General features: G+C 33.3%; 1 protein-coding gene across 1 annotated transcript in view; it reads right to left on the bottom strand.

Annotated features, from left to right (window-relative positions):
* Positions 1-2,143: 2,143 nt before the first annotated feature.
* Positions 2,144-18,682, bottom strand: part of LOC120333677 (uncharacterized) — a 42,698-nt gene continuing 26,159 nt past the window's right edge. Inside the window, exons 10-19 of the mRNA XM_039401009.2 lie at positions 16,448-17,884; positions 12,480-12,511; positions 12,083-12,176; positions 7,703-7,816; positions 7,374-7,574; positions 6,996-7,091; positions 6,710-6,817; positions 5,494-5,559; positions 5,055-5,229; positions 2,144-3,855 (exon numbers count right to left, since the gene is read on the bottom strand). Coding sequence (XP_039256943.2) covers positions 3,797-3,855; positions 5,055-5,229; positions 5,494-5,559; positions 6,710-6,817; positions 6,996-7,091; positions 7,374-7,574; positions 7,703-7,816; positions 12,083-12,176; positions 12,480-12,511; positions 16,448-17,884 — 2,382 coding nt within the window. The 3' untranslated portion in view covers positions 2,144-3,796. The remainder of the gene's footprint in view (positions 3,856-5,054; positions 5,230-5,493; positions 5,560-6,709; positions 6,818-6,995; positions 7,092-7,373; positions 7,575-7,702; positions 7,817-12,082; positions 12,177-12,479; positions 12,512-16,447; positions 17,885-18,682) is intronic.

Genomic DNA, 18,682 nt, shown 5'->3' with positions numbered 1-18,682 from the left:
AATCACATAGCCAGTATTTATTAAATTACTGTTAGGTTATTGACGGAAATAGACCGTTTGTAAACTCCTTGCATTTGAAATGATTCATTTTGTCAATACTTAAGAACATTTGGCGTGTTAAATACATATAAATGTACAAAATCGCGTTCGCAGCATCCCGTTCGTGTTAAAAATTTAATGAAACAAAATTTGCAATGGAATAAGAATCGAACATTTTGCTTCAATATTTAGAAACGAGTATAATTATCGTATTATTAAAGCGTATTAGTGTTTAACTATGTTTCTTGATATAAACTTTTATGTGCGTCGGTAGGTCAACAGAACAGATGAAAGTACTGAAAGCTGAATGTGATTTTATGCAATCGCTGAAGACTTGAGCACACCATACGGCACGAGTTTGAATTTCAACTGCGTTTTGCAGGTTCAGGAATTGCCTCATTGCTGCTCACAGTCGTCGGTTGCGGTCACGTTTAGTCGTAGATGTGTCTGTCGTAAAATATTTCCTTGATCCCGGAAATTCAAATGAGAAATAGCAGATGACACGCAATATGAGCAGAGTTTAAAATCGTACTCCAAAAGAGATTGTTCCAAATGTTCTCGGAGTCTCTAATAAAGTCTGTCTGGTTTTTAATTAACCTCCACAGCAAAGTATTATTCAGGACAAATTTAGTCTCTGTTTCAAAATCAAAGAAACCCAACATAGAGCAACTTTTATGTAAAATGTTCGGATCTTTTTTACAAATCCTGCGCCAAGAAACTAAAAGTCTATATCTATTTTACAGAGCAAAAATGTAAAATCGTAATCAAATCGTTTCCTTCATAACACAAAATGCGCAGCGCAAATACTTGCAATTTTTCTCCCACGACGAGTAAGCAATTTCTTCGCTTATATCAGATATCAATGTAATTACGGTAAATCCGATGGCAAATAACTTCTGATAAAAACAATCTGAATCTTTTTTAAACGACGGATTCTCAAGCATTTTCACTAAAATAATGTGAAATGCAAGCTCTAGTTTATCAAAAGCGATCCATTCCGTCAGAACAATCAAAAATCTTACTACGCCAAATAATTACAAGATCTATCAGCCATCCAATTATTTACCGGCGACGCTAAAGTACCAACAGCAAATCTTTTCTTTAGCGGTTTCAAAGATTGAAGGCTGAGCAAACAAAAATTTCTCTTACGTTCATTTCAAACCCCGTTACCCTGAAAGCTTATCCGTCAAGACAGAGATGAAGAAAACTTAATTGACCAATGCAGAGTGCCGAATTTGGACCCATCGCCTTCTGTCTCACTCATAGAACTACTTATATCGGTTACGTCTTACTGTGCCAACCACGGTTGCGGTCGCACTGAGCTACAACTTGAAAAGGTGTGTATGGGCCTTTATCGATATTTGTGGCGTTTCGAATGATTTATTGCAAATAAGATGCGGTTGGCAAGTGTTTTACATTCATTTCCCTTCAACCTATTTAATACAAAAAAATCAAATAGTACAGCCATTTTGAACAATACAGGCAAATAAAACTTGATTTAAAAGAATTGTTTTAAAACAATTCTTTTTGAACAAATCCCTATGTATAATGCCTAAAAATCACATTACAAAAGACGCAAAACAAATGTAATCGGAGTGTAATAGAGCTCATTCGCTTTATAAAATTATGTTGGAGGTATAAATAAGGCTGTAAACGAATTAAGTTGAAAATCGTAGACGAGTTTGGGGCATTCTGGGGGATGGTGGTTAATTGAACTACTATTCCCACACAGTACATGTTCTAAAATTAATCACTGTCAAGTATTTCCGCATATGTCATAAGCGTTTTTTTTATGTTGAGGTGGATGGTTAATTTTGAATTTTGTAAAATTTCAAATAGAATTCGTCTATTTTTCGCTGTTTCGGCGGAATTATCAAACCAAAAGATATAATTACGACAAATCGGCATTTCTCAAACTAATCGTAATCCCTCGTCTGGCTGTAGAAGGTAGCCGCAGTCACAAGGTGACGATGGTGAGAAGTATTCATCACCTTGCTAATAACCACTCATGCGGGGTAATAAACTGTGCAAGATCGATCGTGAAACCCCGTCTAGTAATCACCCATGTGTTGCGTCACCTAATGTTTTCAGATATTATACAGAATTAAACGTTTTCCAATTTTAATCATTTTATACAGTAATCACATGTTATATAGAATAATGATAGTAATAATCGATTACGGCATTAGGGATATAAGATAGTTGCTTACATATAATATAAAAAGTGCAAAAAAACTTCAAATGAAAATATACCATTTTCCAGATTCTATATGTAAATTAGTTCAATAGAACATACATGTCAGCATGTAATACCTATATGTTATAATTTTTTTCCTTTTCGCAACAATTTCTCATCTGACATATGGTATGTACAACTATATACATGGCCGATTATTACACAGTAGTGTGAGTAGATTCGTAATGAAACAAATTTAACAAGGAAACATGAATTATGATCAGAGTTAAATTTCAGATAATGAAATTAGATAATGCCCGTCTTTATATACCATCGAACAATAGATCAGCGTAGTGTGAAAAACAATAGACATAAAAATATAACTTCTTGTAAAATTGTTTAAAAGTTTCAAAAATTGACGGAATATTTTCAGGCATGTTTTGTACAAGTACAGCAGTCTGCATTAAATATAATTATGTTGACCGACTTATATGGACTGGTTTACTGTTTAAATTCTTTTCATTCATTCTTTAGACTCATGGAAAGAGTCCCTACCATTCTTCGAAATTTAGTCTAATTTAAGAAATTGAGATGTTGTGCAAGTCAATCATAATATTGTATGTGTGTTCTATATTTAAAAAGTATAAATTAGATTATTAAAGATACTCTTTGTTCAAATCGAATAGTTGAAATTCTAAATTAAAACACTGAAGAAATAACCTTGTTCCGTCAGTACAAAGGTATTTTGATGAGATTCTGAAAGATTTAATGTAATGTTCATCAGCATCATAACTATATAGGACACCCAGGAAGTAGTATTCTGACCTCGTGTCAATTGATTTTTTGAAATTTAATTATTGAACAAATTTATCACATGGGGTGATGCAATACTTTTTCATTATATAATAATATTCACGAATTATGCACAAAATTCATCTGCAATAGATATAACATCGACAAGCATGAAAACACCCCAGGCGTGCGGATATAGCAAAAATCATTAATAACGATGAACATTTTAATAATTGGAAATTACACACTTCGTGTGACTGTGAAGCAAAGGCACTTGATTAAGACAGGATAAAAATGAGAACAAAAATACTGTATCGTGTTGCAGGCACTGAATAAAGGGATAAAATATCTAAATGCAGCCAACAATAGAAACGAAATGACATGATTTGACATTGTCAAGTTTTAGAAATATATCAGTAACCAAAATTATGAGTCACAGATCGTATCACACTGTTAAAAAGCCTTCTGTAATAAAGAATAACTGAGCAGAAAAATGTTATCACCGAGAAAAAATACATAATCGTATTGGGAAATACCATCCCATGCCAATACTGATAGAATATAGAAATCTGAACAGCAAATTAATAATAACCAACTTCGGTGCATTATTTATTCAGACCTAAAAAATAAAAGCAAAGATACTTTTTCCACAAACATTGTTCATGGGATTGCAAATATATGATTGCCTCTGAATAGGCTTGTTCTTCGTGTATATATAAATCTTCAGTCCGACCAATGAATGATAATCGTGTCGTAACAATTATTAAAAGGGTACCAAAACAATTGTGTCTATTCTTGATCAGATTCATTTGTTCCACTGCTAGCTAAATGTCCATGTTGCTGTTCATCTAATAAAATCAATTTTTATTATTTATGGACAATATGCTTCGATATTTTTAATTGCTGAATCAATCACTTCCTGATGTAGCATGTTTTAATAAGCTAAATATGCTTCTCAGAAAACTAGTACTGTTATATTTTTTCAGTTTTGTAGGTGTTTTGAGAATTTATCAAAAACTACAACAACACATAGTTTTTTACGATGTGAGAAAGATGGCGTTTAAACAAAGCCATGCATGATCAAGTGAACACTAAATTATGGTGTCATCAACTATGCCAATGCACTGGCAAAGAGCAATCTTAGTTTTTTACGATGTGAGAAAGATGGCGGATAAACAAAGCCATGCATGATCAAGTGAACACTAAATTATGGTGTCATCAACAATGCCAATGCACTGGCAAAGAGCAATCTTAGTTTTTTACGAGGTGAGAAAGATGGCGGATAAACAAAGCCATGCATGATCAAGTGAACACTAAATTATGGTGTCATCAACAATGCCAATGCACTGGCAAAGAGCAATCTTAGCTTTTTACGATGTGAGAAAGATGGCGGATAAACAAAGCCATGCATGATCAAGTGAACACTAAATTATGGTGTCATCAACTATGCCAATGCACTGGCAAAGAGCAATCTTCCCCAGGGAAGAGACCAAATGTCAGCATAAATTTGAAATGAGTATATTGTGAGATAAAAAAAAAAATTTAGTACAGCTGTACATAAAGATCAGTAGTATATTTAAATAAAGATAATTCCAAAAATATATACTGTGTTTCCCAGCGAATAAGTCTACCCAGTAAATAAGACAAGACCCGTTTTTAGGTTTGAAAAAATGGGTTTTTGCATAGAACCTGCCAATAAGTCGGGGTAGTAAAATCGCATCAACATCGATATCTTAAATTACCATGCAATGCCTTTTGAGCGGTCGCCATGTTTGCGCATTGGTTAAAATAGCCTATAATGACGTTTTCTTGTAGCGTAATATTCAATTCATAATGACTACGGGAATTCAAACTGTTTTTAAATTTAATCTAATTGTGTTCAACTCGCGATTGTGTCCACCATAAAAGAACATTACTAATACATAAGGCGACACCAAAAAAATGAAAATTATCATACTCGCCTAATAAGACGGCCCCCTAAATCAGGCCAAAAATTTGGGTTTAGAAAAGCGACTTATTCGCCGGGAAATATGGTAATAAATATTACCTTCTGATGCCGAATCTGACAAGCCATGTTCATCCGATTCTCCACTGTAGCTGCTGAGAGACACCTTCCTTTTAGGTTCAGGCTCAGGATGATCAACTTCATCATCACTTTGCACCTCTTGTTTAACTTCTTGTTTAATTCGTCCAGTGGCTATTGGCTTTCTCTCTATCTTTGGCTAGAGATTAGAATCCACAATTAATAACTGATGTAATATAAGCATATTACTGGTAGTTCACCGAACTTGGCAAATTCATCACTCAAAAATTGATCTTTCTCAAGACTAAAGAATGAGGAGTATAGAAATTTAATTTATCGAGGTATTTCTTTTTAGGAAAATCTACAGTGATAGCTTTACTCTGGTAACAGTATAGCGAGCATTCGGTTCTGCTTGTCTTATATGAATGAAATGAAATTTCAATTCTAGAACAAAAGTAATTACCTCTGTAGCAGCTTCTGTTTTGCTTTCATATAAGTGTTTTCTGCTTGATAGTTCGGTAGTAATAACCTATAAACAAATTAGATAAGGGATTCCCTTTTATGAAGTGTTCTTATTGAAAAGTTATTTAAAAATGTCCTACGCTGATATTTTACCCAATTATGCCTACAATACTTGATATTTTGATTGCATTAGGCCTACAGCAATTGATATATAGACAATGTTAGCGACTGACAGTGACACAGGTTAATCGAGTTGAAGCTACATTAAGTTGTCAATCTCCTGAATTACGTCAGAGAGCATAAAATATATCACTCACATTATGCATATGCATATCATTTGCAATTGCACACAATTTCTTATTTTGAGATTGTCTTAACGATTTATAGCCTGTATATAGTTATACTTATTGCACAATTTTATTTCAAACAACTGCCAATAAAAATTATTGGAACTGATTTTAGCCTAAACTACCTCAGCTTTTCAGGTAGTTTTCGGTTAGCCCACCACATCCAAATTGAAACTCTCATGAATACGAAAATATTTATATTTGGTTTATACCCATATTTACAACACAAAACTGGCAAATGACAGCCAAGACAATGAAAACTAGAGGATGTTAACAGCCATACTTGAAAATCTGTTCAAAGTGAAAAAAGAAACGTCAGAGCAACAGCAACAATTTCAACTGTTGCGTCCACCACCGCAATATAATAGACATGTTTTAATTTGAGTGAAACATCGGTAGTCGAACGACACGATACTCGAACAATTCGGAGGTCGACCGAAACTTGCGAAAGCTGCGATACTCAAACGAAAATTCACAGTCACAGTAGACTACCGGTACAGCAAGTTTTGTTACTAACCCATAGAAATTTGCTCAAATGTACAGTAACTGATGAAAGATTTTTCATCTTTATTATGTACACATGCAAATAATTATTGTTGTTTAGGTACACGTTTCGTTAATATTTTAGCTAATTGGAATGCGTAAGAACGAATTAAAATAATTACCATAGTTTCTTTTGGCAAAAAAAGTTTCGGCATTCGAACAAATTTGTAGTCGACCACCAATCCTGAACGAATTATGTTTGAATACAGAGGTATCACCGTAATCATTTATCAGAAATAAGCTTATATTTGTGAAATATATTGATGGAAACTTGTATTATTTCTTTACAGTTTTATATTTAATAATTCAAGATTATTAACCACTCACAGGTCGAGCCGATGTAGTCTTAGATTTTGATTGACTCGGAGGTTCATGAGCAATATTTTCCCACTTGCTTCTTCTGTCGACAACACCAGACTTGGGTAGTTCAGTTGCCTGATTAAAGCAGCAAGAAATGATTGAATGCTATTATTATAAATGGTGCTGTTACTAGTAAATTCGGTTTATGCAACGGTACAAAGATACGCATGAGTTTTTGTCACACATTTTCATACAATATCAAATAAACTGAATATTCTCTGTTTGAAAATATATTGTTTTGAACAGAAAATACCTTCTGTTTGGAAACAGCAGAAGGAGCATTTGTGACTTCGCCTTTCTCCCACTTGTTAAGTCGGCTCATTACTCCAGTTTTTATAACTTGCGTATCCTAAAATAATTTTAATAAATACGGTGAAAAACGTAGAAGTATTCATTAAGAATATATATACAAACATACTTTGATGTGCCACACATATTTATTAAAGAAAATTGTACCGGCTAACTTATAATATAAACTGAAAGTTTCAAGTTTGGGATATGACTAGCCTTTTTTCTTCAACTTCACTAGTTTGATTACACAAAAGACATGCCGAACAAAGACACACTGGCTGAATTTTATAATATCTAGATTAATAACTTTTTGTAGTAAAGTTAGCACATAAGATCTCACCCCTGGTTTGGCTGGGCTACTAGCTTTTGATGACTCTTGTGTCGCTTTCAACCATAAATTTTTGCGACTGGAAAAGTCAGCTCCATGGACATTAGCACGAGCCGATCTTTTTTCTGCAGAAGATCCCACTGATACTTGTCCAGTTTCCCACATATTTTTTCTACTAGAAACAGCTGCTCCCTGTTTTACAACATCTGTGTCCTGTAGTGCACAGAGGAAATTAGTTAAGAAATAACTCAGCTTGAATTCTCCTGGTAAAATCTTCGCTTCCTCAGACATTTTGGGATTGATTCAAATACCAATAAAAGAATATTAATCTATGCACTGACCAAAACTTTCTTTGGAGTTTTGTCACCACAAGCAACGCGACCAGTCTCCCACATATTGAGACGATTTGCAACATCCCCAGATTTGGGTGTAACTGCTCCTTTCTTTTGAGTTTCCTTTGATATAAATATAAATATGAAACACTTAAAATTGATTTCATGATACTCAAAAACTGTGATTTTCAACCGGTGTTCCGTGAAGACCTTCGTGTGTTCTGTGTCAAATTGTTGTTTTACTTTTTTTCTGATTGGCAACTTTTGACACATATGATTATTTACATGCGCCGTGATTAGTGGCGGGCAAAATTGTATTTTTTAATTGAGTTATTCGAATATTTTTAACGAACACCGAATAATCAGTATTGTCATTTCAAACAACATTATTGGGATTGGGATGTTGGTCGCTGAAACGATGGCTGTGACAATAATTTTTTTCCCGAGTACACCAGAAGACTGAAAACTCTGTAACAATACGCCGTTTTTTTATTTCATAATTTTGTCATAATAGAAGGCTGCAGTAAATTTTTTTGTCACCGCGATTGTTTCAGCGGCCGACATTCCAATCAATAATGTTAAACTATATTAAAGCACTTTTATATCCACTAGCAAATATTAACTCTCACACCACGGCGGATATCGTAGTTTGGTTTTTATATTTCGGACAGAATTGCGAGTTCACATCAGCGAAGATGTTAAAGACAACTATTAAGGAGTGCATTCACAACACAAATTAATTTTAATTTGATTTTTATCTTCTGTGTAGGATTTGTATCACAGTTTGTAAACTACGGTGCCAATTTTGAGCAAACAATATTATCATTAGCCCGGAGATGCGATATTTGTGAAGGGGATAGTTGACATTTTTATGCTTTCAATTTTATATGGCGTTCGTGTTACTTTCGTATTGAATAATAATTATTAATTAAAAACTCCACAAATTGGTAATCTCTTGAATACACAGTGTTGAGTATTCACGTAACTCAGCTTTGGTTTAAAACACTGATATTAATTAAACATGTGAATAAATCAGCAATAATGGCATTTCTATCTGGTCAAAATAATATTTCTCCCGAATATCTCGGAAAATTTCCAAAGAATACATTATTTACCTGTCTTACTTATCTGGTTCGACGTTTCTAAATTTACGAAAACAGTGTTGACACGCTTTATGCTAAATTAGGAATTGAAAATTATGACGCAAAAAGGGACGGGAAATTTTGTTTCTTTTCTTTACATTTATCGTTTCTACTTGTTAGCATTAGCCGTTGGTAACTTCTTACCCGTAACTCGTTGTAAATTGATGTTATTAAATTTAATTTTGCTTTTCAATGCGCTGTGATTTGTATTAATAAAAGTGATTGAATCGGGAAATGAAAGCATTCAAAATAGCCTATTACCCAGGGATGGCCAATACCGAATAGTTCACTATTTCGAATACATTCGAAATTATTTTTTTCGAATATGAAATTTCGAATACTTCGAAAATAAAATTCACTAATTGAAGCTTATCTAAATGTATGTAGGAATTTCCATACAATAAGCAATGTAATAACTGCTATCTACAAGTTACAACCTAGTTATATTACCGGGCATTTCATATTTGCAGATTATTGCAGTATATATTCTGCAGTATAGTGGTATCGGTGATGGATTTGAATAATCGCGCAACACAAAATCATCCTAGTAAAACGCCCATACTTTTAAATATCAACCATTATCCAAATTATTTTCCAAAAGCGGGATAAAGTATGAGTTATTTTTCCGACTTGTGACAATTTTTTATACGAATCAGAAATTTTTTATATTCGGAAACTTTACCACACATTTTAAGTCCGCAGATCGCCGTTGCATGTTTGAGTAATAATACTTTTATTATTTTATAAATATGAAAATAGGAAGCAAAAACTATTTATAATCGGGTAGTTTACCACACATTCTAAGTCCACAGATCGCCGTTGTATTTTGTAAATACAAAAATATGAATCAAAAATTAATATTAATCGCCAGTTTGCTACACAATTTCTTTCCACATATTGCCGTGATATTGTGTCGAATATAATTAGTTTTTGATTCTTATTTTCGTACTCACGAAAAAATTGTCACAAGTCGGAGAAAGAATTTATACTTTATCCCGCTTTTTGGGAACTAATTTGGATAATGGTTGCCTTTGGTTTGTATTTAAAAGTATGGACTTTTTACTAGGATGATTTTGTGCTGCGTGAAATATTTGAATCCATGACTGATACCACTATTTAAAATGCCTTACCGTGTTAATTTAGTTCTATTATCATAACTCAAATGTTGGTAAATCGGGCAGTTTACCACACATTTTAAGGCACAGATCGCCGTTGCATTTTAAAATTATAATAGTTTTATTATTTTGTAAATACGAATCCAAAATTAAATATAATTGGGCAGTTTACCACGTATTTCATGTCTACAAATACCCGTGGTATTTGGTATTAATACTTTCATTATTTTCTCAATATGAAAATAGGAATCAATATTTAATAATATCGGTTAGTTTACCACACATTTTGTGTCCACAGATTGTCCATACAACCATGAGTTACGTTGAACGGAATAAATTAATTCGACATGACATTTTAAATGCTGGTACCAGTCATGGATTGGATTATTTTGCGCAACAAAAAATCATCCTGGTAAAGGATCGATACTTTTAACTATCGTTATCAAAATTATTTGCCAGAAATTATTTTCTAATAAATCAACTTGTTTTTCCAACTTGTGCCAATTTATTGGATATCGTAACAATGATGCTAATAAGTCCACATGGCAAATAGGACGATGTCTATTTTTAGCACTCAAAAAAGTTTTTTTTCCATATAGGCCTCCAATAAGACTGGTAGAAAAATTGTGTCCCTGTGATATGCGCTAATAATTTTATATGTTTAGAACCAGATCATGTTAGTTTGGTAGAATCATACTCACAGAATTAACTAATATTAACAATTGAGCGGTAAATTTAAGTTGTAAAGCGGCAATCATTTTGGACAACCTATTAACCCGAATGTTAAAATAATTTTGGAATGTGATAAATACTACACTGTACGTCCACGGGTTATTTCACAGCTGTGTTTTCCCGTCCCTGTCGTGTTCTGCTGAATCGGCAAAACGAAAGGGTCACAAATCACTTTATCTCGGCGGCCATGTTTCTCTTTAAAGTAACGATACCGGCCTGCGATTGAATATCATGATTGGCAGACCCTAAGACCCAAATATAAGGTTACACAAATCAGGCTTGAGAAGACTAATAAGCAGGCCACATAGAAATGAAATTGGGCCTAGAAAAGCGGTAATTGTCAATTTTTCAACGTGATGGAAATGAATTTGTAAATTAAAAGCCTCGTAGACGAATGTCGGCAATGTCCACCCACGCAAACGTGCAAATGTGTCGCAACACTATGAGACGTACGATCGCACAGAATATAAACAATCAAAGTGCCGATTCTATTTCATCGTCATTACAATACGTGAGACAGCGTAAAAAGTCGTTTGAAGAGTCCCGTAAAACGAAACACCACGTTTACGGCGAAAAGTGACTACTATTCGGAATTATTCGAAAATCAGCCGAAAAGGTATTCGAATATTATGATATTCGAATATATTCGAATATTCGATTCGTTTTGGACAACCCTGCTATTACCCTTCTCTCCTTTTGAGCGCCCATAACGGCAGTTAAATTCGTCTCACGTCTGTTTCGTGGAAAGAAAGGAAAATACGCCTTCCGGAATTGCAATCAACAATTACACATTCTTATTTATCATTATCAACGCCAACTATGAAAAATAACATATTGTGAAGACGAAAAAGTTTGGCGGTGTTAATTGCGTTACGGCGATAACGCACGGAATAATATCGCTTGAACCGCGAAACCATGATGCGTGATCGCAAAACGACCCTGTTGCTTTTTTGTAGATGAAATTTCACATCAAAATTTTTTCTCAAACGGGGTGTTACGACCTATTTAACCCCCAGCCCCGCTGGCTGCGCCCCTGCCCACAGGTGTATTTAACAACGTCAGATTAAAAATTCTTTTTCCTGGAAAAGGCTAGACTGATATTGAAGACGCAGGAGAAGTTACTGAATATCATTTGTTCAAGCATTAACTGGAGTTAGTTAAATAAAAGTCTCACTGCAATGATAATAAATATCAAAATGAAACTACAGACTTACGAGTCACGAGGTACATCATAAAAGCCCATTTTGTGGCTTCCAGTAGGATTTATATTAAAATTGGCATATCGGTATCGGTTATCAGCCACTAATGATATCGGTATCGGCGCGAAAAAGTGATATCGGTTGAGCTCTAATACTGACACTCAAAATCTCACGATATAGAAAAATTTCATAAGGCAATACCTGTTTTTGTGCTTTGTTGGTATAATTCTTGAGACGATCATCCAGACTACTGAGTTTGGCAACTTGTGTATCGACAGGTTTTGATGTTTTTGGTCTGCAACATGCAATGATAAAAATGATTAATTCAATATTAATGTAACATTTGAACTGAATCACACTTTACGAAGGTCGAACAACTGCTACACTATTAGATGGAGTTTTAAAATAAATTCCAAATCAACATCATTTGAATATAGTATAGTTGAAAGTTCCTTTTACAATTCAATCTCATTTATCATTACTCATTAGCCACTGAATTTATAGGCTTCTTAATTTATTAGCAAAAAGTTTGCATGTCATAGAATTGCTTTAAATATACCAGAGAGAATTTAAAATTAAAAATTATAAATTTACTCACGAATCAGACATCTTGTTGCTCAAGGCTTGCATCTGGAAAACATGCAAAAACATTTTAAATTCAGGCTATATGTATTATAAAACAGAATTTTGAATTTCAGAATCTTGAATAACATCAAATCATTTTGTAATCCATCTATATCTTTAAATAATAAGTGTTATCACCAGGATTTAAAACCAATGCAATGTAGAGGAATGCTAAATTTTTGTTCAAGCTTTTTCTAATTACGAAGAGTTATTTAGATATAATGTACACTGTAATTTTTTTTTGGGGGGGGGGAGTATGTTTTTCATAATTTCAGAACTGAAAATTTGCTTGGCTACTGATGGCATCGGACGAATGGAATCAAAAATAAATGTAAGTCATTAAAAGTTCAGCAAGTGATAGTTAATAAGGAAGTTGCATGCAATTGGCTGTAAGATGTGATTGGAATAGAGACAGCATGGTCAACTTTAAAAACAGCCACTTTATTCCAATTCATGACAAGCTTGGGATTCAGACCCGCCATGCAAAATATGGGATCCCTAATCGCATTTTCAAAATTGAAATCAAAGTTTATCCATTTTTAATTACTGTCAGAATCAATAATGGTTTCTTAAAATTGCTGCAATAAATCAAGCATTGTCATTACTTTTTCTTTCAATACAATTTGCTCAAAGCAATGTCACACACACTCATTTAAAAGTGAAAGAGACTGATCTCTAAACGAAGTGATGGGCAACCACTGAAGTGCTGAGAAAACGCATGCAGAGCACAGGAAAATTACCATTTGAGGAATTGAAACTTAATAAACCTGCCATTAACGACATACTTGAGACAAACAGCACTCAAGAGTGAACAGCATGACAAGTTTGATTTTAATATGTAAAAGATGTCCCTAATGTTAGTCCATTTCATCTCAGATAGTAAATTAAATAGTATTAAATTTTTGTTAATACAAACAACTTCAGCACAAATATTTTGTTAATACAAACAATGTCGACACAATTATTTTTAGAATGGGTACATCTGATATTTCAGAATGAAGTTTCAATATGGCCAGGAATGCTAAAAAGATTTCAAATAAAATATATTAACTATTATAATATTAAATTATATTTTTTATTCTTATTCACACTAGAACTATTTTTAATAGGCATATGTTACCGATAATATTGTACTATATTTGATCGGTAAAATCCACACAAGGTGATTATCATTTTATGTTGTGTACATCTTCCATAACAGGTATTTCATTTTTTCATAACAGGGGAGTACTTGACATCCAACCGAAGATATAATAACTAGTGCCAGTATATCTGAAACATTGTGCTGCTTGTGCTGAGTTATTGTCATACACAGGCTCAGATGGTTGCCATACAGGTGAATTTTCAAATTATATTAGAATTTAATGAACATACCTATATTGATAACATGCATTTCTGCCTTTATATAAAGTTATGAACAAACACATTGAAACAGGAAACTATTTGCCTCTGAACAAACTCAGGCATGCTCAATAAATAAGACACAATATACGCAAGATATTTGATGTTTCATTCTTATGAACAGTGAGCAGGATATATTTTTCTCATAATATTTCAAAGTGTCAAATTATCATTGCAAGCTTCCAGCATATTCATAAAATTGGTCCACATTTTATTTATCTTATAATCACAATTGAAATATAGCGCAAGACAAGAGCACAGAATACAGAAATAAAGAGTTTTCGAATTGAATTATTTTATATGCATGTCAAATTTGAAATGAAGCATTCAACCCTAACACTTGAAAACAGAGCAGTGGTTTTGAAACAACATATTTCTGTCCTGATAGTTTATCAACCAGGTGCGTTCTAATAAATAGGAAAATTCACTATGGTTGTGTTGTTTTGTTGATGATGATTCCCAATGATACGATATAAGTGTTGTCTGCACACCACTGTAGTAAAGAGAGTCCATACAAGAGTAAATTTAGAAATATTTCTGCACCAATGCTAAAAACGTCTATGAGTGTCTTCATTGCAAACAGTACAAACACGATGGGAAAGTTGAATATTATTTAATGTTCAAGAATGAAATTTTTTGGCATTTCAATTTTTACAGGCATGTTTGACGTTTTTATTAGTGCACTCTCGAGTCAAGAGGTATGTTAAGTATTATATTTGAATATTTATTCAAACTACAAGCTACGTTAATGTCAATCTATGCATATTACATTCGCTCTTTGACATTGCAATGTGAGGGATATTTTTGGTGTGATGACAGCTGAGTGAAGATATGAATTCTGCAGTGCAAGCAAGGGCAGCAAATGGCCAGATAAGGGGGAAACCAGAGATAGGCATCTATACAATTCTCTATTTTGATTCAAGTCAAATATAATTATATGCAATAAAAGAAGTTGCTGTCTAGAAGAGTTGTTGCACTCCATATCATAGTCCAAAACCATGGAAACATATCGTTAGGAGCATTTTTAGTATTTGTTCTTATAAAGATGAAAAAATCTTGATTCCTGAATATCATACTTTTGACTATGTTATCATCGGAATACAATGTGATGTTTTGAGTATTTGAAAAATTTCAGAAATTGATAAATCCAATAATTTTTTTTTATATTTCTCTTGGAATATTGTTGTTCGTATAACTAGATAAAAGTGACTTCAGTTCTGCATCTCTTCTAATCCCTCACACTTTAGCTAATTATATCAACATGAGGCAAATTTTCACCATTGATGAATTTTTATTTGACAAATTAATGACAGTCGTTCATGTTTGCTTAAAATATAAATAATCTTGAATGAATATTCATCAGAACAAAGATTATTAATAATATTGGAAAAAGAAATTAAGCAGGCAGGTTAATTCATGAGAATTACAGGAAAACGGTGTATTGACAAGTAAAACATAAGAGATTTATGTATGGCCGATAAAAAAAAACGATTCGTGAATTATCATCAATATCATGGTTGAAATTAAAACTTTATAGGTCATAGATAGTCATTAATTGATTCTTTTAATAATCCGAAAATATTTTCCTAAAAAATAGATTTCAAGTTTCAACAATCCAAAACAAAAAATGAAAGAAAATTAAGTAATTAGTTTGTTACCCGGAATTTGGAAAAGAGACATGCATGGTGAATTTGAATTAATACTATGATGAAATTATTCAATCAATATGCATTCAAGATTATGAATATATATATATATACATAATGATTAGATACACCAGCTATCTTATAAACACAAACATCAACTCAAAAAATTCATGTCAATATTGTGTACAAAAATATGCCAAATATTTGTTACTTGAAATTATTTAAAATGTAATTTTGATTTTATGCAACTGTTTGTTGCAAACTGGTTTTATAGTGTTCCACACCATCTCGTAGTATGAAGTATGAAAGATGATGAATTTTTAAACAAAATAAAATGACTTGAATATTTATATCTTGCTCAATATGGACGGGGCTTACCACAAAGTGTGACCAAATATATCCTGATACTATGGTTTGATGGAAAAACCTGCTTCTAAATATGAAACATCAAATATCATGCACCTTGCAATGCCTTTTCCAACTATTTTTAACCAATCACACCAGTTGATAATCCACAGAAATAGTCAAAGAAGTATAATTGAATAAAAGTTGAACATGCAATGAGCAGCGACTACAATTGTAATAGAATTGAAGGCTTGGGCAAGTAGTTTCACCAATCACCAGCATATAAACCTTCAAGTTTTGAAATGGGCTACTGCATATTTCCAGAAATAAGCTAAAATTGCAGAATATTTAAATAGTAACTGCAATGCAACTGCAAACCATGCATTAGAGCAAAACATGCCAAACCAAATTATTAGCAAAATCCAATCAAAATGAAATTAGTAAAAGGTATAAAGATAAGCAAGAAAAAAATCAGCCAAAAGGTTCATCAGTAACAAGGGTCAGTCAGCATGTGCCTTCAGTAGTAAGCAAACTAAATTTAGACACAAACCGGTGATTTTCTTGTGTCATCTTCCTTATTCGCAATAGAAGAATTAAGGAGTGTGGCAGTGGGTGGCTCGTTGTCTTCTTTCTTCAATCTACGCCCTCGAACACCGACCTCGGAATAAAGTTTTACAGAAAAACTTCTTTCTTCACATGATTTTTCAAAATTGTCATTGTCATGTCTGGCATTATTTTTGGGGTCATCAAACATTTTTGACGTATCAGTGCCATTATTTGACATCTTCTCCTCTACAATATATTGCTTCTGAGTAGGCTTCCCAACAACCTCAAAATTATGATCATATTGGCCGACATTGTTTTCAGATGATGACTTCGAACTTTTTATATTTATATCAACCTTTACTGTGAATTCATCAGGTTCATTGAAGCAAGATATCGATTCAGGTTTAGGCAGCAATTCAGGCTTTCTTCCCCGTCTTCTTGTACGTGGCTTGCGAGTTTCTGGTTCTTGAGCTTGAGCAGTTTTATCTGCTTTGTTATCAGATGGCTGCTTTTGAGAAACTATAGTAATCTTCTCTCTTTTATCCACCTTAATTATTTTTGAATCTGCCACAGCTTTTGGAGCATGCAATGAAATATTTTCACTCTCATATGATGGTGTTGAGCAATCAATGTCAACTTCAAGCTGGCTATAGTTTTTAGATTCAGAATTATGTTGTTGTGGAATAGTAGATTCTGCCTCATCACCGTCAACTTTATTGTTATTCTTAGATCCATTATATTCCATTTTATAAGAAGTTTTTGTGGTCTTATCTTCAGCAACAGTTTCTTCTGTAACCTTGGATAGGGCATCCGTTGGCGATTTTCTTCCAACTTTCATTGAGTCATACGCTTTCAAATTAATCTGGTTCAGACTACTATCAACAGCTCCACTGGCATATTTGGATCGAGCCATTTCCAATTTCTTCATGCTATCACTCCTAGTGGGAGGTTTTGGAGTTGATCTCATTCCTAAGTCCTGTTTTTGTTGTTGACTATGCTGCTTAGCAGGTGCACTGGCCTTTCCAAGATGTTCCATTCTTTCTTGAATAGTAGGTCTGGGGGATTTTGCTGTATGGAAAGATTTCACATCACTAGAACCCTTTTCAGATCGCTCACTTGATTCCAAAAATTCCTTCAATTGTTTTGGACCAGCAGATTTTTGCATTTCTAGTTCCGACAAAAAACTGTACAGATCACCAGCTTGTTTTTCCATAGCATTCAGAGAACGCCTAGTTTGATTCTTACGAGTGAGTGGTCGAGTTGGATTTTCTGTATGTGACCGCACATGAAAACTTTGGGACTTTGCAGGTGATGACATCTTTTTCTTTGAATCTCTATCAACTTTAGAGTTTGACACCACAGGCCTTATTGATTTTTCAGTTGTGTGAGAACCTCTTTTCACATTCACAGTATCTCCAACTGCAGACAGTGAATCATCACTCTGGAAATTGCATTATTTTTACAAAAACAATTTTAAAATCCGATACTCTACAAAAATATAGCATTTATTCTAAACAAACACAACTAACATACCATAAAACCCTCCATTCAACACAATGAAAAATTTACATTCTCAAGCTCAAAAATCTAATCTGCTTTCTCCCTAGGGTGCTAATGACAAATGACGATCTATCAATATTGTATTTCTATTATAAGCTTTAACAGAAACAGTTTGTATTTCCTCATTCAAATTGCAGGTTCGAGCAAATTCTCTAGGGAACACGCAACGAGGAAGATAGCTTCCAACCTGTTCGGTTTAAAAATTCAAACGGCATTAAAATTTAGTGCGTCAGCTCACAGAAAACTGATCGATAGACCAAAGTTCCCTTGGGTTCAAGTTACAGTTAACAATAATAGTAATACAGTATTATAAGATCCATCATCTTTCCATATCTTTGATTTTTGCCTTTCTGCAATCACAATAAACATCACTGCTGACATTATATCATTGGGATCACTGATTTCACATACTGTGACAAACCAAATATTGGAATAGTCACATTGCATAATATTCCATGTTTTTCCAATCATAACATTACGTAAATATATATATACAAATCAAAATCAAGTGGGCGAATTTTATACAGCATACTCTGCTATGTATAACTAAAGTCGGTATAAATAATCTACATTTTGCTTTTATCAAACTGTAAATATAAAATAACATCTGGAAATTCCTAACAAACATGCTAAAACAGTGTTTAAAAAATTAAGAAAAATAGCATTTGTCACAGCTCAG

This window comes from Styela clava, chromosome 15, assembly GCF_964204865.1.
Source record: "Styela clava chromosome 15, kaStyClav1.hap1.2, whole genome shotgun sequence".
In the NCBI taxonomy this organism is placed as follows: Eukaryota; Metazoa; Chordata; class Ascidiacea; order Stolidobranchia; family Styelidae; genus Styela; species Styela clava.
Note: the sequence above shows the minus strand (reverse complement) of the source record. Positions and strands in the feature narration are given on the sequence as shown.